Source organism: Tympanuchus pallidicinctus, unplaced genomic scaffold (genome assembly GCF_026119805.1).
Source record: "Tympanuchus pallidicinctus isolate F22 unplaced genomic scaffold, pur_lepc_1.0 scaffold16, whole genome shotgun sequence".
Lineage (NCBI taxonomy): Eukaryota > Metazoa > Chordata > Aves > Galliformes > Phasianidae > Tympanuchus > Tympanuchus pallidicinctus.
The window spans coordinates 28,780,700-28,805,252 of NW_026294679.1; the positions used below are offsets into that span (position 1 = coordinate 28,780,700).

General features: G+C 38.1%; 1 protein-coding gene across 3 annotated transcripts in view; it reads right to left on the minus strand.

Moving 5' to 3' along the window:
* GRID1 (glutamate ionotropic receptor delta type subunit 1) overlaps window positions 1-24,553 on the minus strand; it is a 511,185-nt gene that overhangs the window by 294,554 nt on the left and 192,078 nt on the right. For all 3 annotated transcript variants that reach the window (XM_052677974.1, XM_052677976.1, XM_052677975.1), the window contains exon 3: window positions 4,233-4,517. In XM_052677974.1, the coding sequence (XP_052533934.1) occupies window positions 4,233-4,517 (285 nt within the window). The remainder of the gene's footprint in view (window positions 1-4,232; window positions 4,518-24,553) is intronic.

Sequence of the window (24,553 nt, forward strand, 5' to 3'; positions counted from 1 at the left end):
CTTCTTTTCTTTCCCTGTAGAAACAGAGCTTCATTGACAGTCTAAAGTTCTTCAATTGTTTCTCTTTTGTAACTTCTACACAATTCTACTCTTAACCAGGCAACACTGTCACTTCTTGAGACCAAAACGTGAACACCTACCTTTCACAAGTCTAATATCATTTCATTAACAAAGTGGAGACATAAAAAATTAACTGTGTTGTTGTACGTTGTGTAATAAGTTTATGAAGGAAAGCAGAGAGGCCTCGTAACAAAGTGTTTCCAACACTACGATTACTCCAGCGAAAACAAAGCTATTACTCACGTTCTCTTCAAAAGTACGACTTCCTATTCCTCACTGCTTTCATTTTTGCATCTACCTCTCATGATCCTTCTCAAATCCTCCCTCTGAATCTACAGCTCTTCATTTACCCTAGATGCACACTTTCAACTCATTATTACCCAATCTCGTCTTACCGTTGGAAGCACCCACTGCTTTTAACCTATACTCATTGTAGAGCCTGATAAGATTCTTTATGAAAGTTACCACACTACCAGTTTTTGTGTCAGAAAACGTGATTACTGATGTTTCTACTTCCAGGAGGTCAGTAAAATAACACATTAAACTTCTCAGCAGGCCTTTACACACTGATGTGATATATATGCAGAAGTACAAAAGATACTTCTGTAGACAAAAAAGCAATTCAAGCCATAAGCACAGCTGAAACTTTTGAGGTCAATACAACACAGCTGACTGCTATTGCAAGGTCTTTAACAGGTAGATAGATACAGTTCCACAGTGCACTGTATGACAGTCATTGACAATTCACTTTTCCCCAGAAAATTGAGATCTGATACCATGATTTAGCGTGGCATTTTCATAAAAACCTTTAGAATAACAATGCATTTAATAAGACCACGTCATTTGAGTTCTTACTGGAACTACTTCCCCTTCAGCATGTGCCATTTAATTTTGTTGCCTAAAAACCTTCCAAACACAGGTTCAGTCACAGTGGGATGGTTTTTCTTCCCATTTCACATTTCAGAGTTTTCTTAAGGCAGCACAGCAAAGAATAGCTGTGGCAGAGATTCAGTCTTTCATTCCACTTCCAACAGCTGTACAGCATATCAACAAGAAAGGAGATTTGTCTTATCTATGGCTTATGAGAGTTGCTATAGGCCCTCATCATCATTTTCATATCAAGCAGCAGTTTCATCAGCAGAAAGCTCCCACTGTGATCAACAGGAAGTAGATTTCTGTGCCTCTTCTGAAATGACATACAAGCTGTTAATGAGAGAAGTGATAAAACACAGACTGAATCATGAAGATCCACTACCTATGTGAAATCTCTCTGCTATTCTGTGAACCCTTATTTTTCATTATACAGATATAGGTGAACCATGTGCTATGTATAAACTGCCTTTCTCCCACTCACCAGATCAGTGTGTCTTTGAGAAGCAGCAGCTAGTTTTTATCCATTTCTTCACCAAAAAAGTGACAAAATCTAAAGCTTGTTTCACGTAAGGGGAAATTACACAGTTTGAACCCTGCTTCTATCTACTTCACTTAACCATCCTTTTCTTTAAAATTTCTGCATCTTCCCTGTGAAATCTTCCCATCTTTTGTTATAGATTCAAAACCAGAATTATAGGCATGGGAAAGAAGTACATTCTTTCACTGATGTTATGCATACAGATTTCTATCTGCTGTTCCAGTGACAAAAATGTCAAATAAGGAATTTTTATCATAAGTAAAAACATATTAATATATATTTTCAGTGATACAGTGACTACTCTGTATTCTGATCACTAAGACTGTTATTTTCCTTTTATTTACCAGTGCAAAAATTATAGTACAAAATGCATGTCTGTTAAGGGATGAGTAATTCATGAGGTAAATATTTTTCAGCTCTCGCATAACATGGCATTACTATAAAATAAGATTTCCTTAAATTGTGCAGTGTTATTTCATCTTCAGAAACCCTGACACTTTCCACAAGGAGGACACCAAGCGACTGGCTGGTTTTTAGAGATCAGCAGATGGACAAATTAAAAACATTACTCTAAGGACTAGTGTGACTCCCACAGAGCAGGTAGAGAAGGTCTATTTGTTAAACAACAAAAGCCCAATGCTGGAAACCCTCCATAATCACTAAACATGTTGTTCAAGTGACCTCCCTCCTCAGGGCCAGCATTCGATTCCTGTATGTTGAGCAGGGAAGTGCCACTGAAGATGCTTAAGCACAGCTCTGCTGAAGCAAACTAATGAGGGCACTGGGCATGCCCTGAGAGCCAGGTGCTGTTCTTGAGCTCAGCATGCAATTTCCTGGAAATTCATCCAGTTATTCATCCAGTACTCACCAGCGCCTGCCCAGAGCTGGCAAGACTCAATTGCCAAATGTTTCTTTATTGAAACTCCATCTTATGAAAAAGTCCTTCTGATGAAATTAATATAAAGTGGATATCCCATCCATGATGAATAGCAAAGGAAATAATACATAGACAGCTACAGTATACACAATGCTCTCCACTGATATGAACATACTACCTGTGGTAGTCTTTCATTCCCTTTTGTTGTTTGTTTTATAGGTTACAAGTCTATCTGTGGTAAGTGGAAAATGTGAATTGTGAATTTGATATCTGAATTTACAGATTACGAGAATTAAAGACTTCAGGATTTGGAACTGAGATGTTAACCCCTTGCCAAGAGCAAAGAAACAGATGTATTATTGGAAAAAAAGGTAGTATAGTTCAGTAACCAGGTTTGCTACCATGGAAAATAGGTGACAGCAGTTTCTACACAGGATATCTGTGGTTTCACCAAGTCTAGGATTCTCTGGGGATGTAACTGCCTTCCCCTTTGAAGGTTTCTGAGTATAGCAGCCTAGTTTCTTTCAGGCTTGCAAAGCAAAAGCTACAGATTAGAAGGGACAAAAGAACAGCAACTATGAAAATGATGCTTAAGGCATCCTTCTAAAAGCCCTTTTTTATTGAAAATTACCATTAGAATAATTTTAATTTCAAGCTTAATCCTCTGCTATATAGCAACATGGTCATCACTACTGGGATGTACTTACAGTGCTGGTTTTGTTTCCAGTGTTCACTGGTCAAAGATTGCATAGGACAGTAGATCAACAAAACTTGAATAAGCAGTTAATGACAAAAGTCAACCTCTTGTGCAGCTTTCTTTTCTTGTTGTTTTTAAACCATGAGTGGCCCAAATTAATAAATATCTCATTGATTCATCCATGAAAAAGCTCCATTACATAGCAATAATGCAAATAAGAGCTATACTGCAATTGCTGAAGACTGTAAAAAATCTAAACTATACAGAGATGCACATAAGATTATCTTTCCAACAGCAATCTAACCTCAATTTCCTTTTTTTTATATTCTTTTCATACTAAGTCACCACACCAAAAATCACACACATCACACTGTAAACACAAAGTATTTGCAGGGTTTTAAAACGCTGAATAGAAAATTTATCGTCCCCATTACAGATGCCATGTCCTAAGATGAGAGTACTGAAAATACTCTAAGTTAATCATATGGAACAATGTTCCTACCAGTTGAGCAGGGTAAAATAAAAATAAAAAACCAGGCACATACTTCACTCAAAGCTTGGCACAAACTGAGTTTTATATTTTTTCTTATTGCTTCTTTACACCCATCAAAGGGTATTAAATTTCCTTGTGCAGAGACTTCTTTTTGCTATGTTTCAGCACAAAGTAAAATTTTTGCTGAAGAAGGTGCATCAGACATAGTGAAAATGCTAACTCTAACTTTTGGGTTAATTCCAGGAAACATAACGCTGTGAAAATTACTCCAAACATAGAAAAGAGGAAGCATGTGTGAAAAAAATATGGCAATAGTTATTTTGAAAATTAATTCTTAAAGTGAATAGTACTCTGCTTTGACAAAAAGTGTTTTCAGGGAATGGGTAGAGGCCATGTTGAACTTCCCTACACAGCTATATGACCCTTGCCAATCAATGACAATGCTTTATTAATATTTTACTTCAGAAGTGTGAGATAATTCAAACTTTGGCTTTCTTTGTAGCTGTTGCTAAGCAACTTCGCTGCTTGTCTGAGAATTAGTTTTCACTGCAATCTTTCCTTCAAACCAAAGACCTGTGTCACTTAAAACACTTTCCCTTCACCAGCGAGGGGCCCAGCAAGTTCTATCCCCCCAATACTTATATTTCCTTTTCCTAGTTAGATTTAGCAGCGTCTGAAATTCTGTTTCACTCACCGTAATCGCTGTCATAAAAGACGATGAATTTCTGCCACCGCAGCTCAGTGACCAATTTCAGCATAACATCATTGAGGCGGACGGGCGGACGGGCAGCCAGTGTGTACTCCTCCTCCTCCAGGCTGGGGTTCAGGTGGCAGGCGGTGCGTGGGGAGCCTCCCGTGTTGCGCTGCACAAAGAGATGTGGGATGTGCATGGCATCTGTCAGGGACTGCAGGGCGTTGGCCGAGGCACAACCTGTGGATGTCACCAAGGCTAAGATCCCCAGGGTCATCAGGTCGCAGGCTGCAGAAGACAAAACATAAAGGTGGGTTAGAGCGGCTCTGAAATTCCTTTGACTGACTTGCACACCAGGAAGGGGACGTGACAGGCTTTGCCCTTGCCATTAAGACAGAGTGGAAGAGATTTCTGTTACAGTATCAGCTGAAGCCTTTCAGAAATCATCCTGTATCTTTACAGTAGGCGACTTCAGTCTGTACAGATAAGATTAAGTTGGGGACAGATAACATTACTGCTGCCATTTCTTCATACCAAAGCCAATATAAATGGAGATGCGGCCCTTACTGCAGGGCAGAGGCAGGAACCAAACTCCGGATCCTCACAACTCACTTCACTGCTTTCCCCTCTATGCTGCACACGCTGTGAGTGGCCTTTGGATAACAAAGAGTAATTTTTGTTTCAAGGATTTGTTTTAAACAACAGAGTTTCAAAAGATTTTTAAATTGACGAAGAAACATTCACTGAGTGCCTCTCAGAGCAACAACAGAAGTGCTCATTAGAAGGAAGGCAATTCAGGAATGACTAAACAATCATTAGTAACACTGTAGTTCCCTTTAGAAAAATCAGGGAAAGCATGTGCCATTGAAAAACAGATATAGATATTTGAGCCCGTTCACTTCCAAGAATGAAGCAAAACCAAGCTCAAAGCACAGCCTGGCAGGATGGGCAATGCCAGCAGCAGTGCCCCGCAGCCTGGGCCTACTCACACCCGGCTTGCTTTTCCTCAGGGTGAGCCTGACTTCAGCTGGGGCTGGAAAAGGTTTTCACTACAGCCCTCAGCTACAGCTCAGCAGCTACTCTGTCAGTGCTGTGGTACAGCATATCCCAGGAGCTCTCAGCAGCCACAAGCCTTCACGTAGGCGCCCAGTGCTTCTCACCACATTCCTCCCTTGAAGAGGGCTGGGGGTTTGCTCAGGATTCAGCTCTTGGGGGGAGCAGACTGAGCACAAATAGGAAAATGTACACAGGGTACTGGAAGGATTCTTTTGTCCTCCCTTTTCTAACGTTTTCATTTATATCTCCATGTTCAGAGGTCAAAAAGCCAAGGGAGAGGGAGAGTTTATGAATAATTAATAACAATTAGCTGTAAATTATCAATTAATATAGATTTTTATGAAGTCATGGTATTTGAATACATAAAACTGTGCCTAATTCAACCAATGCATCATTTCACCAAATACCTTCTTAGAACAGACAGAAAACAAATTTATTTCACATTGATATGAGATAATTGAGAAAAACATTTTATCTTCTCTATAAACAGAGTGTTCAACATGTATTCTAATGCAACAGAGAAAAACGAAATGCTTTCAAAATTATTTTCTTGATGATCTTTACAATAAACACGTCAGCTGCATTATCTAAATTTACTCTTTGTTAATTATAGTTATATGAATTTGTACTTTGTTTTTCCTGAGAGCTGACCTGGTTTAGCAACAGGGAGGCATTACATTTGCCAAATGGGAGATCCAGGTTTGGGAACAGATTTGATTTCCCAGGCTCCTTGCCAGAGAAAACTGAACATGTCATACAGGTAATTTATTTAGTCACAGCAGGGGAGGGAACAAGAAACAGAGAAGTGAGAACAGGGAGAGAAGAGCAGAGCTGAGCTACAGACCCCTGTGGAGAGCACCAGCCACTGAGCTTTGCTGCACTAAGGGTGAGAAAAGCAAAGCCCCACAGATCTACGGAAGGAACAGTTTACTTGCACAAACAACACAGAAGAAGAGAAGAAATAAAGCCCTTTCTTGCAAGAGACTGCATTCAGAGAGTCACTTATTCATGGAATATAGAACCCATCATCAGTTGCATTACAAGAGAAATCTTCATTCCGAAGGCGGCAGTAATCAAAAGCTGCTCACTTACCAGCAGCAAAAAGACCTGTGGTACAACAGACCACAGCAAATGGTCCCCCATTTCTCTCGGCACAGATCAGAGCTGAACTATCTCAGCAAAGACTGCTTTGGTTGAGGAACTGTCACAGTGTTCTGCAGTTTGTGCCAGTGGGTTAAAATGAAAAATTAGCCAATCAGCTTTTACATTGTGATATTTTGTCAATTGATTGTTTTCAGCCTGAAAGCATATGCTACACAGTAAGTGTTTTTTCCTCTTGCCTTTCTGTTTTCAGATAGTACTGCCAGCAATAAAAATTGGAATGACTAAGGAAAAAAGGTTTCATATTTTCTGAATCATTTTCTTTAGTCAAATTACAGAATGTGAAACCGAACATGTCATCACTTCAATAGAAGACTTGCATTATATAAAAATACGATGGATTCCAAGAAGTTTAACCTCCACAGTCTTCACTGAAGCTAAGAATAGGCCCTTAGCACATTTAGAAGAAAACTACTTTCTACATGAGTAGCACAGTGGGCAACAACTACAGAAGTATAATAGACTCTAATTCATTAACTCATTAACTCTCAAGACATCTTGCAATTGCTTAGCAATAGGATGTTCAAGGGTTACAAGATCTCAGAAGAAAACTGCTGATTTCTCATGTCATTCTGTGGCAAGAGAAAAGACGTGTAATTTTGTTTTACCTCATACTAGCTATTGATATAGGTTTGTTTAGCAATAGGGATTCCTACATTAGATTGCGAATCAATTTACTACATTAGCAAGAGAAATCGTTAAGCGATAGCTCTAAAACTTTCCATTTCAACTTTAGTGTGTTTTCCTCAATAATTTTGCACTGCAGACATAATGAAACACTTTTATCTTTTGCCTCAATGATTTTGCCTCACAAGAAGCACCAGTGTCACCATAGATCTTTTGCCTCAAAAGGCACAAGGACATTTTCTTTAGATTCCACATACACTGTTTTAAAAAGTTGCACACTATGGCCTAATGAGCAGCGGAAGTTTTCCAAAGACCTTAGTGATAAAACTGATAGTGAAAAATGTTGAAGTAGGTGGGCACTTGACCACCCCAGACAGCACTGAGCAAGCTCAAAGAGACATTAGCATATATTTATGAGTCCTTGGAAAGGAATGGATATGTATGCCAATGCACTCCATATACATGTCTTAATAAAACGTACAGTGTGAACTCTCAGACAGTGCACTTCCTTGTCAAGTCACTGGTATGCATTGCAAGGAATAAAACAATGCTGCTTTCTAACAGCACACTGTAGATAGAGGGTTTTCTTCCCGGGTTTTGGATGACACTACAGATTCTGAGCAACCATTCAGCATCACTCAGCATGTGACTGAGTAGATCTACAGTTACGTACCTCGGCTATCATTTCACAAGTACCTCAATGGGACTTCAACTTCTTGTACATAAATTGCACAAATCCCATCTTTATTTCCTTAAAGCTGAACAGAAGTTTGAAGCACTGTGGTTCACACAAGTTTGTTAGCATAAGGGAGAGAGGAATCCAAACGCACTGACTTTTTGGTCATTTTTTTTATTACTAGAGATGTACCACACTTTCATCTAGCAAAGATACTTTCATATTTATCTACCCTGAAGTTAATATTCTGAAGTTTCAAGAAATAAAGAAATAATGACTTTTAATTTGAGTTCGACAGATAAAAGAGAAAGCGTTTTGGCAAACTTGTCTCCAGATTGCAGTGCTATATGAATAGCAATAGTTATTAGTTTCCTGTATTGAATGCCTTCATCACTGTCAGGATGCAATTTAAGAGGATACCACCATCCCACAAACCATGCTGTAAGAAATTTACATGGTAACCTGGTGAAAACATGATCACTACGCTTAAAAGAATAAATCTGCATTTAAACCATTTGAGTTGATTAAACTATTTAATGGCACTATTGGTCAATGTTCTAACAGTATATAATCTCTCAAGCTTATACTTGATTTGTTTCCTAAATTATTAATTAATACAATTTTTAATCATCTCAGTGAAGTATCTCTCCTAACCTGTTCTTTTGAAGCCCACTTTCAGAAACTCCTTTTTTCACACCTGCTTGACATTTTTTGTCTCAAATTGCTATTTCTATTACTGAGGAACGGATGAATTCTTCATCTACTAGATTGTTGTTTATTAACATCTGCCTTCTTTGTAGTCAGCATCCTTTTTCCAGATTTTGTCAGATGTTATCTTTGTCATGATATTGGCAGAAGTAACGGGTTGATATTTTTGGGGTTGATATTGTTTTACACCCATTTCTCTAATTTGACTCTAATATCATAGTGATATATAGTAATTTTTTCCTCATTTGTTGAGTGCATCTCTAACTCTAAATATATTCCATTAAGATCACAAGTGAGACTGGAAGAGCAGCTATGATTTTTCACACTGCATCTTATCCCCACTGCCTTTTTCAACATGTGGAATTCTTCATGGCATATGAGATAATGCCATAATTCTGATTTGCTACAACTACATTTAAGATTTTACTGTTCTACCACTGATTCCTCTATCACCATCCTATCTCTGAAGACATATGAACAAACTGTAAAGTTTGGCATCAGCTTTATAAGGGTATTTGCATTAAGGGCTTTAGCTCAAATCCCCCTGTAATTGAATCCCTCTTTCACTCTGCATGGAATCAAAATGCTTCAAGTGAAACTGCTATCCTGCTCCTGGTGACATGACAGTATGGTTATCTTTCAGTCCCCTTTTCCTTTGTTTCCACAGTTATCAACAGTCCAGCTGCCACTGATTTCTGTTCTACTAAGACATCCTCCTGCTGACATTCACACTGCCTCTTCCAGCTTCTACGCCCTGACATCTTTCACTTCTGTGTGTCACTAGAGCAGGTCCTGACCACTGTGGACACCATTAGATAAATACTCCCTTATTTTTTTTCCTTAAATTATTCTCATCTTTTCCAGTTTGACTAGCCCTTAAGAGCTCATTACTGCACAGCAAATGGAGTATAATTCTAACCAAACAACTACTTGTGTTTTAAACAATTTCACTGTTTGAAAACTGCTTTTTTTTTTTTTTTTTTTTTTGGCTTAGAAAGATTCTCAAACAAAGGATGAGAACATCAATCAGACATAGGACACAGCAAAGGAATGGAAATCCAGTCATGCTGCAAACACCTGGTATTTTTGGTGGAGTACTCTGCCATCAAATGATTAACAAAGTTGGCACTTAAGTGTTTTTAATTAAGTTTCAAAGCTACCATCCTGCTGAGATGAAGGACTTTACATTTCCCTTAGTACTATCGTCTCTGTCACCCTGGATGTGAAAAGACATTTTTCTTGTAGTTTATCTTTGAAAACCAGAAGGAATAAAAATAATTTTACTATTAAAAGCATCAAATTCAAGGGAACATATGAAATTCTGGGAAAAGTATATTTTGGGATACTAAATCCTAGTATTTCATGGGATTATTATCAATTTATGTAATTTATTCTGCTGTAAATCTAACCAAGTAGCCCAGCTAGCAAAATATCACGTGTCACACATAATTAGCTGTTGTATTACTTGTGCATGGAAAATTTAATCACCAATTTGATTCATTAGTCAATGTATAAACAAACAGATGCACTTAAAGTTTTGAGTAAAACACTGGTATAGTGAAGAATCGTGAGATAAAAATACATCAGATCAGGAAGGCGATAAGCTGTATCTTTAATCAAGACGTTAAGTGTGCAGGAAACTCATTCATGGAGGTATTTTTAACTTAAATGGAAAAGGTCTTTCTGGGAGCACTGAGATGAGATAAAAAGGATGACAGTAGGAGGAAAAAGACTGCAGCCCTCCCAGCAGGTGTTTAAAACAAGACAGATGATGACAGTTTCTTCACAGAAAAAAAATTAATAAATAACAACACTAAACAGGGAAGCATTTTCATGCATATATGAACAAAAAAACCCCAACTGATTCTGAAGTAGTACATGAGGAACTTCTACAGTCCAGAGCAAAAATCTACAGCAAACGCAGTCCCGCAGGAAAGAGGCAAGACTATTAACGATCTACATTTTAATTCTCTTCAAGCCTTAACAGGTATTTAAGATTTAAATGCCTTTCTGCAAATTCACTCAATCAGGCACACAAAATCATAGAATAACCTTATTAATACCACTAAAGATGCTTCTATTGAATGTGTTGATCTACAAAAAAAAGATTAACTCATACCACTGATGAATTGAGGACAATATCAAAATCAGCTATGTAAGCACTCAACCTGATGACTCACTAAATTGGGTTTCCAAAGGAATGTGTTCTTCCTTAATTCATGTTTGATGGTGTCTGGTTACTCTTCAGCTTCTTTAATTAATTGAGAAAGGCAATTTATAATAAATTTACATTATTAGCACTTAACGCATGTCATTTTATGCAATTCCTCTTTCTTTGGATACTCAGCAGTAAGAATCTATTTCTTTCTCTCATTTTTTACGGGCTTTTGCTTCTCTGTACGTTCTACATTTACAGTTTACCTTCCCCTTTTCAAATAACTAAGATTTTATTCTAAAAACCCACATGAAGCTATAGTTGTCACAACAGAATAACTGTTAAAAGAGAGAACAATGTAACAAATGTCAGAAGTAAAAATATTTTATGTAGCACTTTTATTACTGTATCTCTTCACATGCAGTGAAGTTGAACATTTCTCACTCCACCACCTTCTACAGATCTTCAATTCAAACAAAATGCACCTTAAAACAAGAAAGCAAATTTAAAATTACTCATGGTTTAACCAAATCAACCAAAACTCCTAATTAGCCCAAATAAGACCGTGGGGCTTTGGATACAGCATTTTAAGAAAAATAAACCTTTCCTCTCATTCATTTAAGCAGCCGTTCTTCTATATTTGAGACAAGTTCCCAGGCACTCCCGACATGACTATACTGGAAGCTACAGAAAAGTCTAATGTAGCCTCATCAAAGATCCTGATGTAAATCATGTTCCTGATGTAAATCATGTTGGTCAGATAGATAAGCTTGCTAGACTTCACAAAAAACTTGACACAGATACTAAAAATAAATGAACTATATACTCAACACAGAAGTAAAGCAAACTCTTATTTTTGCCCCTTCCAAATCCATGCTGTCAGAGCCCAGCATCAAGCAAACATCCTTTCAGCATTCTTTTCTTAAAGCTGATTGAGAAGAGTTTACAGGAATTCAGTACATGGTTCTCTCCATCTCCAAGCAGCCAAGCACATTTTCTCCTGCGAGCTCACAATTTCAGGAACAGCTCCAAAACCTGACATGCCACACTGCCAAAGCTTCCCCAGACAAGACACTGAAACTTTCTCAAGTGCAAATATATGTGATGTAATGTCCTTCACAAGGGATTGACAACAGCAATAAAACCGGGCACCATAGTCCAAAATCATGGACTTGGATGGGCTTACTGAAGCAAAAAGATGTATTTTGTGAAACTGAAACTATAGTATCATCATTAGCATCTGTGTGTGGACGAGACGCCAACAGAGAGGAACAGGCAGCCACTAACCCCAGTGCAGATGGGAAAAGATCACAGACAAAGTCCTGTAAGCTCATATCTTTGCCTTCAATGCCTTCAATGAAACTACAGAGGAAATAGTATCTACCAGCACTGAAATTTTCATTGTGAGACCTCCATTTTTTTTGCTACTTATTCTCCTAATAACTACCAACTAAAACAATTCCATTAGATAACACACTGAAGAAAAAAAAAATTACCACTTAACCTGTTTCTGATTTTTTTTTCTCCAAGATGAGAAATTTAGGTGTTTTTCATAGCAACTGAATCTTAGCAACAAGAATGGTAAGTCAGTTGAAGAATTTTATATATATATATATATATATATATTCCTCTTAGAACAATCTATTATAAATTGCATGGGTATATCCAGCCCTATAGCTGAAACTTAGGTTTCAACTTTAGGAAAAATTCTCAGCAGGCCAACTCACATCACTAAGTGATCAAAAAACCCAGACATGCATCACTGCTTACATTCTCTAAGATAATGCTGATTATTTCAGAAGGCCAGCAGCTATAAGGAAAGGATCAAGAAAAACAGTACACGTATACATTTCTGTGCATGCTAAGTGCACATGTAGTCAGCATGTCAAAGTATCTCCAATAAAGCAATATATAAAAACCACATCTAAGCAGTAAAGGAAAGCAAAAGATTTAGACATGTTTACAAAAAAAATTCAGAAATAGTGTTATTTGATAGCTGCTCTGTTTTATTGAAATTCAAGCATTCAGCAGAGTAAACAAAAGAAAGCATGAGGGGAAGAAAAAAGAGTTTATATACATATTGCTTCTCCACCTTCCAACCCAGCCACCCCACTCCCCCAAAGCAAGAACTGCTTGCTGTTCCTCACAGAACCAAAAGGAACGTTGGCAGTACAACCTTACTCGTGCTGCTTTGGCAATAGGGGAAGCAATATTTTAAAAAATCTTGCCTACAACTATATGCTTTACTGATATGTTGCGGGCCCATTCATAGAATCACAGAATGGCCTGGGTTGATCATCTGGTTTCAATCCCCTGCTATGTGCAGGGTCGCCAACCAGCAGACCAGGCTGCCCAGAGCCACATCCAGCCTGGCCTTGAATGCCTCCAGGGATGGGGCATCCACAACCTCCTTGGGCAACCTGTTCCAGTGCTTCACCACCTTCTGTGTGAAAAACTTCCTCCTCATATCTAACTTAAACCTCTCCTGTCTCAGTTTAAAACCATTCCCCCTTGTCCCATCCTATTTTGATAGATCAAATGTGCTTTCTTTGGAAAAGATCCTTAGGATGTGGCTCAAGCAATAGCAAGCAGCCACTCTGCATTAACCAGGCAATGCCGTCAGCATATATAAGCCACCGGAGCTCCCTGACATTACCAGGACTGTCCTTTACCTCTAAATATCAGTCATGACTTGTTTCCTCTTTTATCTCCATGTTTCAGCGTTTTCAGTAAACAGTTATTGCTGGCTTGTACATACATGGAAAGATCACCCACTTTCGGCATGACAGCTGAAAAATGCTTTTGTTTTATTGGAAGTATTTACTCACAAAATTGCGTAATTCCTTTCCCTAGAATGCACACTGACTGCAGCAATTGGAGGCTTAAAGTAATTTCCCTGGAAAAGCAAACCAAACCAATTTCAAAGCACAACACTATTTTTTGGTGTCACTATTAGCCTGATAAAACACTAGCTGCCATCCACGAGAAGTTAACAAGGGGAAGGCAGGAAGAGGAGTTATCTAGACCAGCCTCCTGTTGGCTTTTACGCAGTTAAAAATAAGATTCGAAGTGGTGAACAACATGCCATAAAGAAGAAATAGTTACCAGAACTAAAGTTGTGGCTTTCATTTAGCTTATGGCAGCATGTTAATAGCTCTCTTCAGTCTTTAATAATCTAGAATAAAACATGAAAGTCCCTTCATAACAGGTACAGAAGTAAAGCTGGTCTATGGGCAAAGCAGCTCAGCTTCCATACAACTGAGTGATGCCACCAGGTGGTGAACAAACACACCAGTTGTTTTCCAAATTTTTTTTGTTTGTTTGTTTAATCTTCACTGAAAACATGACTTTGTGTGCAGAATAGATGCCAGCATGAAGTCAGAACAGGGCATATGTTACTGCTAAAAGTGCACTGAGAGTACATAGTGAAAGATAATTGATGGCTTTGTTTTACAAAAGACAGATCTGATACTGCTCTCTGGCTCCTCCAAAGAAGGTAAGAATCTCAGAGTAAAGCAGCTTTATAGCCAATAATCTACTTTATAGCTGAATTTTGCTTGCCTTTGCACTCGAGTGGATTTGGAAGACTGAGCCAGTAAAGACTGCACCATGTAAAAAAAAAAAAAAATTTTTTTTTTTTTTTTTAGACAGCAATTTAGAAGTACGAGTCAAGACATGAATCACCCATTTAAATATTTTGTAGATTTTATTAAATTTTACTAAAAAAAAAAAATCAACTGAGCGGTACCAGATACAAAGTCTCCAAAATAAGGTGGCCCTGCACTCTCCTCAAAAAAATGTAATTCCATTAGTAATATTTTTCTCCCAGAATTGCAGCTTAACATGAACTTTGAAATTGAATAAGCATTTCTGGAAATTTTAAATGGAACATGGTTTTACAGAGCTGCACATTAGTCACAATGGCATCAATACTATTCTAAATCACCAGGTCGAACTGAACAGCTTTGACTCCTTTTTTCTGTCCTTCTACATTAGTTCAAGGTAGAATTAACTGCAAACCATCTCAGTTATTTGAGGGGGGCATACAACTGTGTTTTTTTCCTGAATAGCGCAGATTTGACTTCCACTCCCCCTGCAAGTTCTTCAATAACTGTTTTCTTTTGCCTTTCAGCACAGACTAAACTCCATTTTCTCACCCTCTGCTTCTTTCACCTGCTTCTCATTACAGATCATAACGCTATACAAGTATTTTTTCCCACCTTCATTAGCATTCAGCAGGGATGCCCGCCTCTGCTGCCTCCTTAGGGGCTGTTCTGCATGTACACGCCGAGTATTATTTTAACGTCAGTGTGGCTCAGGCTCAGTTCCGGCATGCACAAAAGGAAAACACTCTACTGCCATTTAGAAAAAGCAGCCAAACGTGGCAGTTTCAGACAAGCTGATAAAACCTCTGAGTTCCTGGTAGTGAGAAACTCATTTGGATTCTGAGCAGTATTGACAAGCAAAGGAACACGTTAGCCCTGCTTGCCCGTCTAATTAGCAGCAAATGATACATATGCACAAAAAGTGCTGAGAGAAACTTCGATTTTCTTTTTTTTTTTTTTTTTTTTTGCATTCTCCCTCCCATTAAATTGTTCTTCTTTGTATCCTGCCTTATACTGAAAGCAGCAGGGGAAGGCACACCAGTCTGAGCATCGCAACATTACTCCCAAGCAAACTGTAAAAGATTTCTCCATCCCCTCGTTGCCCTGGCACACTGTGCACGTGCTGCTCAATGCACGCTCCTATTCCCTGAGACAATTCCAAGCAAAACAAAACAGTGACGTGTGATCCCATCTCCATAACCCACTTGGCATCGTGCTTCAGGAAAACGCCTACATCAAACTACTGCAAACATCACAAGGCAGCATTTCACTTCCTTTGACATAAACTTTACGCAGAGACTCAGAATTAAGCATCTAGGCATGTACAATTCTATCAGAGCTGCTGTGCTATGAGAGAAAGTAAGTGTCACAAGTCAGTAAATTCAGAAAAGCTACAGTCACTTCCACACACAGCCAAGCAGGCTCCTTACACCACAGGGCAGCCCAAGGAATCCATGCTCTGAAAATGTATCCTTATCATCCTGTTTCTGATGTTTTTCCCCCAGACAGGTGTTAGGTCTACCAGCAAAATGACAGGGCCATTACATAAGCCATAGAGACACCAGGAAGCAATTTGTGTAGCTGGGGAAGCGTACTCATAGTGAGGGAGCCAAGTGCAGCAAACAACATATATTTATTTGTGCCAACTGCTGAAAGACTTGTAGTGTTTATAGGTCTAGCTGTGAGTCAGTACTTATTTATAGCATATATTTGTTGACAGAATTTAGTAGTTGATTTATTGAGAAATCTCTGCAATATACCAAATCCTTACAATTGCATCCAAAGATTATGCAAATTTTCCAAGCCTAGCAACAGTCTAAAGCTACTATTTCAGTATATAAAGTCAACTTTAAAAGGAACACTTTTTTCTTTCCTTATCCATGAAACACATAATGAATGGCAAAATCATTTTTGCTCGATATTCAGAAAAAGATCCACTCCTCACTCAGCATCAGTATTTCCTACATAGAGAAAACAAAACAGAAACAAACAGAATAAAAACCACTTTGCCACTTTCAAATCCCTATGGCCATCCAGAACTACAAAACGGGTGGCAATCCGGTTTGCCTTTTAGTAGTTGCCCAAGAGTAATTTCAAATGCAGCTCATGACTTTATGACATCTAACAGAACTGTGTTAAATCATTTGAGCAGCAGTCTGAATTTCCCTCTTTCCCTCAGCTCCGCCATGTGCCAAATCAGAGAAAAACATCAAAACCTACACAATTTCAAGAGATCTCATCTAAATACATGAAATGAGCCAGTTGTTCAAACATATTTAACACCTGATAGCTCTCGCTACAGAGCTTAGGACAGATTTTCAAAACACCTCAACATTTATGCATCTATTGCCCAGAGGCTGCTTGAAGATTAGGCCACTTCCTTGGAAACTTAAATGAGACCTGATCTCTCAAATTTTTGTCTGTACACTTTGATTTAAAAAAAAGAAAAAGAAAAAAGAAAAAAGAAAAAAGAAAAAAAGAAAAAAAGAAAAAAAGAAAAAAAAAAAAAAGAAAAAAGAAAAAAAGAAAAAAGAAAAAAGAAAAAAGAAAAAAAGAAAAAAGAAAAAAAGAAAAAAAGAAAAAAGAAAAAAGAAAAAAGAAAAAAGAAAAAATCTCCATCTCTTTAAGCTAGCAGACTTATATGACACTGTGTACCAACACACATTAGCACAGAAGCAGAACATTTCTTTAATATCACATTATTTAAATTTGTTTTAAAATTTTCCTAATAATATCTTGCACCTATTCTTTTTTGTAGTTATGAGAATCACTTTAGGGAAGACATCATCTGAAAACTAGTACGTTTTCCTGAAGACACACAGGTTTGGTAGAGGTGAATGCCTTTCCAACACAGTGGAAAGCTCAAAGAAAACCAGCTTGAAAGGCAAATCAAGAGTAATCTAGAAGTGATCAAGCCATACTCTCTACTAGAAGAATCATAGAATCATTAAGGTTAGAAACAACCTCCTCATCCAGTCCAACCCCAACCCATCCCATCATGCCTACTAATCATGTTCCTCTGTGCCACATCTACATGTTTCTTGAACAGCTCCAGGGACAGGGACTCTGTACCACCTACCTGGGCATACAGTTCCAACACGCTGCCAATTCTTTCAAAGAATTTGTTCCTAATACCCAACCTAAACCTCCCCTGGCACAACCTGAGGGCATTATCTCTCATCTTATCACTGTTACCTGGGCGAAGAAGCTGATCCCCAGCTCAAAATAACTTCCTTTCAGGGAGCTGTAGAAAGCAATAGGGTTTCACTCTTTTCCAGAGTAAACAGTTCCTGAAGAACTGGAGCACTGCAATGACTGCATGTTTTTAAGAAGCTTTACTTCTCCATTGTTCACCTACTGACTGGGTTCTGGAAACTCACAGAAATATATTCAAAGCACTCAACTCACAACTGCAAAGGAGTCTGTTAATGTAATTCAAGTTTCTGTGAGCTATGCATGGAATTTTTATTTTAATACATAAACCTTACAATTACCTGCTAACGTGGGCCCAAAATAGAAAATAGGTACATTAAATTCATATTGAAAAAATAATCAGCTTTATAGAGGATTTCATTGAACAAAAATAAATACATATAAATATTGTATTTCAGTAGTCTCCTATGCTTCCCCAGATGGGATGCATCACCAATCAGTCCACCTGAACTTCACTTCAAGCTTTCTTAGAATGAAGTTGCAGGAGGAACAAACAGAGAGGGCAATCTTACGCACAGATTAGTCAGGTTGCTATGGATAATGTATCATGCTAACAATTAAAATGTTTTAATAATAAGACAATTGATGATCCCATTGTTCTGAAGTACGGGAACTTTCAAAGACGTACAATTAATTACAAAGCTTACATCTGTCATTAAATTGAGACAAATAAGATATGTCACGTATATGAAACTAATTATTTATTTAATAGAAAGACTACAGGCTGCACAGTGGAAGAAAGATCCAGAAAGTGAATATGTCAATATATTCAAGCCTAAATTGACTAATCCAGAAGATCTACTATTAAAAGGCCTTAGCTTCCACTGAAAGAGTCTGTTTCATTTCCAGGCTCCTTCAACTTCATCTCATTTTGGTAACTCCATAACACAAAATTATAAAATTGAATAATAGAGGATAATTGAGCCCCATGACATCCACACATAAATGCAACGACACTTCTAATTAGGCACTGCTTAGGGTACGTTACCAATAAATTTTAACTGTTGTTAGATTTGCATTCATTAAGCCTCATTAAAAAAAAACCTCCAGGTAACTTTTATTCACACCCTAAAACCAAACTAACTTTCCCCTGTTATCCTATTGTATGGTTAAGATAAATTGCATGTAACACAAAGTGAGCTTTCACAGCTCTGCAGCAAGAGGAACAGACCCTAAGAAGTAAACACAGAACCTGAGACACTACCATGATGGGACAATGAACAATCAGTATGGAATTCCAATATTACACTTTCCTCAGTCTGTTTCTTCAGGATGTTAAAACATCATTAGATATTACTTACATGAAGAACTGAATTCTTAAACATAGATAAAAGGAAAATACTTAAACTTATATGTTAGGTCTTATGCCAAAGAAGTCAGTGCCAAATAACAGCTCCCTTCCTGGACATGCAAAGAGATCAGTTTAAGAGAAGATGCACTTCAAATACATGAGCAGATAGAGCGGGTCAGAGAATGGTTGTGCATTTAAATATCAATTCTCTTCTTAAATGTTAAAACATAATGAATGATTTATTAGAAAAGTGAATTTGAACACAGAGATACCACTACAACTGAGAAGTTTCATTTATTCATATGCACCAGCTTCTCACTCATGGCTTTAATTACATCTGTGCATTAATTATTGGGTCATACAGATTTGCCGAGACTACATGTTATAGCCATGTGCTCAAGTCATAGGTCAGGAGAAAAAGGTTTGGAAGCCAAATGTTGAAAAGCTGCAGCAGCTGCAGCCTTCCTGCACTTCCCAAACTGTCTGGGATGTCTGTGGTGAGAGAAGCACCTCCATTCTTGGACTAATACAAATCAAGCTAGGGTAAGATGCCACAGACAAAAAGTATCAGCAACTATGTTATTCTTCCCTATTAGGCAAGGTTTGCTTTTGTTGTTTTTTTTTGTTTTTTTTTTTTTTTTTTTTTTTGTGTGTGTTTTTTTTTTTTGTTTTTGTATGTGTGTGTTTGTTTGTTTTTCAGTTATGCTGCAAGATTGCTATGCTTGTTTTGATATTTTTTCTCTTTTATTATACATGATTTTTATAAAACCACATCCCACGCAGGATTAGTTAAAAAGCACAAGCTATATAAACAAGCTAAACTGCTGCTGCTTTTTCCCTTTCTTATTTCCTAACAATTATTGAGTTGGCCATCATACAATAAGTTGACTGCAGTACTCAGGCCTGGTGGCACTTCCTCCTCTGGGATCTCATGTATCTAATTTCTAATAACCTCAACAACTAGTGCTGCGGGTTTCTAAATTTTCCAGAGGCTGTCCAGAAGTGAGCAATTGCCTTTCTGAGGTTAGTTCTCCAGACAAACCATCAAAGTGTACTTTCTGCAAGCTCAGGCATAGCTCAGTTTTGCATACTAGTGGGTACTATTAGATACCCAAGCTCTCCAATTCAATTAAGGTAACTTTTTCTTTGAGATCCAAGATCCAGACCAGCCTATAAATTTTCATTCAAGGAGGTTGACAGTTAAATCTGTGACATCACTTTTGAAGTTGTTCCTGACACAGCCCTTTAGCTAGTATAAGAAATTTTATAAAAATAGTAACAAGCTTCTCAGTTTTCAGTCTCTTCAACACATCACCTTCATCTCAGTCTTTATTCTTTCAGATGTATGTGATATCTTCAGACTGAAGATTTGCCTTTCCCCCTTTTCTTTCCCTGTTTGCTGCCTGAACCATAGAATCACTTTGCACAAGTAATCTTTCCTCTCTCCTTCCTTAAAATGAGTGCTGAGAAAAATTGCTCTTATAATTCATAGTCAGCTTTGTGAAGAAACCTTCGGTCATCAGCTGATTGAAGACCTCACTAAGAACACAACTTCCTGCCTTAATTGCAGTTTGATATTTATTAAACGGATTTTTTTTTCCTCGACAATAACCAACCCTTCCTCCAAGAGCCTTCCGCAATCACAGAACTTCTGTGGATCTTTCCATTGCTTCTTTATACTATCACATAAAAATCTGTCAAAAGTAGAAGACAAAAGGAAAGCAAAACAGACATTTTTGAAGTGGATTTTTTCATCTGCTGAATGTATGTTTCTGAACAGAGATTGCGATCATAGAAATCATAGGCTGTAAATAAACCAATTGTGCAGAAAAACAATGATTCACAAATCACAGGGCTTTTTCCATAAGAATTTCAAAGCAAAGCAGATGCATTTTCCCCATAAGGTAAATCATTTACTACTGCAGAGTTCCATCACCTTCAGGGAAGTGCTACACTTTGTTTTCCCACTTTCCTTTCTCTCTTATCAAGTGCAAGTACATCTCTTGGTTTTTGGAAAATAAAATTGAAAGTTTTATACCGGTTACACAGCCAGAAATTTCTCTCTCTCATACCAGATTCAGATTCTTCTCATCAGAGACCTGAATCACCAAGATAGGCTTGCACATTAGCAGCATACCTGAAGGTCTTAGATTTTTAATTACTAATATTATTTATTAAAAGCCTTACTATTGTCACAGCTAACACATCTTCTCTTAAATGATATTTTTAAGCCAAGATTGGACAACTGAATTTTTTGCAAGGTCTATCTAGTAGTGCCTTGGCTTACAAAGTTCCTGACATGCTGACAGAAAGAAAGGCTCTTCAGCAGTGCAAGTGCACACTTGTGCTGAAAGGTACTTCAGCTTGCACGTACTTACACACAGACCACAAACCCTCTACAACCAGTTCTGTAGTTCCAGTCTTCAGCATTTTTTGTAACATTTATTACATGTACGTGACTCCAAAAGTAATGCCTCTTATTTACTTCCATGAAAATTACAACAGAGCACAATAAAAAAGAGCACAATAGCACTTTTTCATAGGGCAAATTCTCAGCTACAAAGCAATAGTTTTCAACAAAGTTGTCCCCATTGGTTTGTGCATTAGTGCACCACCCAGCGCCTCACTGTGCTCACATCCACTGCTTGGTCTCCATAAACATTCAGAAAGTATTGATGAATGTTAACAGGTACCATTTTCTCTGCATGGAGAAATTCAGTTCCGCAGCTTAGCTTCAAACACAGTTCCATACCAGATGCCATTTTGTCAGACTGCCCACTCTGCTGCTCTGCCATCACACAGCAACAAAATGTAATGAAATCTTAGTGGGAGGTATCCTCTACAAGTGCCATGCCACCAACACCTGCCTCTGATTTCTTGGGTCAACATAATAAAGCAGGAGGCATTACTTTTGGAGCAGTCCTCAGACATACAGTGCTATGAATTGCTTGTGTTTAGGACCTGATTCATCTGAATAAGTGACTCTTTTGAAAGCAAATGGTATTTATTCCCTCACTGTGCTGAAACTATTTTATGCAACCAAGAAAAACTACCTCCAGGATAAGCCATGTCAGCTGATTTTTCAGAGAGGCCTTTTGTCGGAGTGGCTCTCCATTTTTACACGATAAGCATATTTTGATATAGTTCAAATCTGTATCTTGAGATTGCCTGTCTGGCAATGACCTTGTACACTTTATTACATTCTAAAATTCCACAAGGATCAGTCTTATTTTATGCATATATTTAGACTGATGTGTATTTCCCTGTTTTACAGGAGAAAAAGTGATTTTTTTCTACTGATAACAGGGTATCTTATCTGTACAGCCCAAATCATAATATATTTTTCTCAACCACTGCACCAATGGAGGATGTTAACAAGGCTGCTCTAGCTTAAAGCAAGCTTAAAGTTTGGAAGAAATCTATCCCCCTCTTGCATGCTTTACATCTTACATCTAGATTTGCCAGACACAGCCCAAATACCCAGATGACCAAGGACAACACCTGCTGTAAGGTTACATTGCTGCCTCTGTTCTTCAGCTTAGTGACTATGACAGAGCATGGCAAAATGCTAAAATGGGCAGCTTGACCGGATCCTGACAGCAGAAGAGCAATCTTCAGTTGTATTTAAGCCCACTTTGATGATAAGACTGGATAGACAACTATTTTTGCTCTTCCACTACAAGCCCTTTACAGCTTAAAAGATGTGACTGTGCAACGCAATTAAATCTAATCTTTTTTTTTTCTCCTCCCTTAAGATTCTCTCAGCCTGTTGTACTTCTACGAATGCAGAAAGCCAGACATTCATGAGTTAAAGAGAGGTGGGGGGAAACAGTGAGATGTTAGGAGCACCTAATCTTTTTTTCCACATTAACTACAGGAGGAGCCGAACTTCTCTGAATATCAAAATTAGATGAGGTTTTTGTGAGCAATGATCAAATATATCAGCTAAACAGTCAGAAAGATTGAACAACAAAGATTACAAAGATAATACAAATGAGATAAAAGGATGTGTGAAGTTATAACACTTAATTAGTTCTCCCTTGAGAATGACAAATACCTCAGATTTTAGGCAAAACGCTTCTCAACATCTGTTGGTCATTCACTTATGCTTGGATTGGCAAACCAGCAGGGAATAGGCAGCAACTAAATTAATCCCTCAAAAAATCTTGTGTCCAAGAAGCCTGGAGGTTTAAATTTGACCACTCGAGTCACCTAAGATACAAAAAGTCAATTTCTTTACCTTAGAATGATAACTTGAGGTATGAGGTACTCATGTACATGAGATCCACCTATGAGTCTCATTGATGATCTCTATCTCGTAAGACTTACAGCTAAATTTGGATATTCTAAGCAGAAAGCCTATCCAGGTATTAATTCGTCATTCTCAGTTTCACTGCAATGACCGAATGCAACATACCTCAAATCACAAACAACCTTCACAATATCCGTATTTTTACTGAGAAATGCACTCTGAATAAGGACCACTCGTTAACTTAAAGTTATGATAGCACTTCACATATACAATGGATGAGTTGTTCATGTAGATAATGTTCAGTCTACAGGTTGACTTTAAGATGCACAAAAATGCATAACAAAAAGAACAACAGTGTTTTCTACCAATGTTCTCAGCTAGGCTCGTTTCTGTTCTGTATTAATTACAAGCTAGTTTTCACATTGTGTAGATAAACTCTTTTTACCACAAGCTCACAACTGAAGCAGCCAGACCTCACCAAGCCTCGGGAGCTGACCCAGCAGCGCAGCCTCCAAGCAACTCCAGGCACCACAAGTGCATGCACAGCCCCACATGGGATGAGCAAGCAAATGTCTGCTTGGGTCTCACGATGCTAACGCACTGGAAAGCAGACATGACACCCAAAGGAAAAGCATTTTGAAATGAGAGTTTTGTGTCTGCAGATCTCTGCTGAAGACATTTAAATATAAAGCTCCACACAAAAAATGTGAAAAGTTTCACATGAAAAACATATAAAACATTTAAAATAAAATCGAAACAATTTTTACTTTAAATCTAACCTTCTTGATTCCTTATTTTGAAATCTAGATACTTGCAAGGAGAAAGATAACTGTATAATTTTGGTTCTGAAAAACCAGGGGTTGTTGCTGAAGTGTTCCAATGCTAAGTAGTGCTTGCACTCTCAGCTGGTAGCATGGTGCTACAGCCAAAATGTCTTCTGTACCTGCCCATCCCAGCAGTCCACACCTGGGGATCATCACTGGGCAGCAAATCCAAAAAAAATCAGTAACAGTGGTTCAGTGTCTCTTGTTCTCTCTGAAGCCCCCAAGGAAAATAGTTCATGCAAATGTCATGTTGATTTGCAGTGATGCCTGCGTTCAGATACATCTCCTATGCACTCCCATCTTCCCTAAGCATATCTCAGTCTTGCTAAATGCCTCTCTAGCTCTTACCTACAAGCTTCTGCTTTCTCATACATATATTTGGGACAACACATTACTCACAAGTGCACACAGACTGTTTTCTATCTAACATATGCATACAGCATCTGTTGATGCAGGAAGAGGTACATTCCTTGCGTGCCAGTTTTTAACATGCCTATACTGTAGACTGAACTCCACTGTAAATCCCAGAAGCAGCACGTTTCTCACAGTGTGCTTTGCATTCCTTGGGAGCAGATGTTCAGCTTTACTGCCTTTCTGGACTGCCTCAGACAGGTGCTTGGAGCATCAGTTGGGACCATCATAGGCTCTAACAATGCTTCCCAAGTTGCCAGGTGAGTTTGCCAGATCAGAAGACTTTCAGTCACTCTCTTGTCACCACAGAGCTTTTCCATTCCTCTCTCCCCACTTTGCGACCTG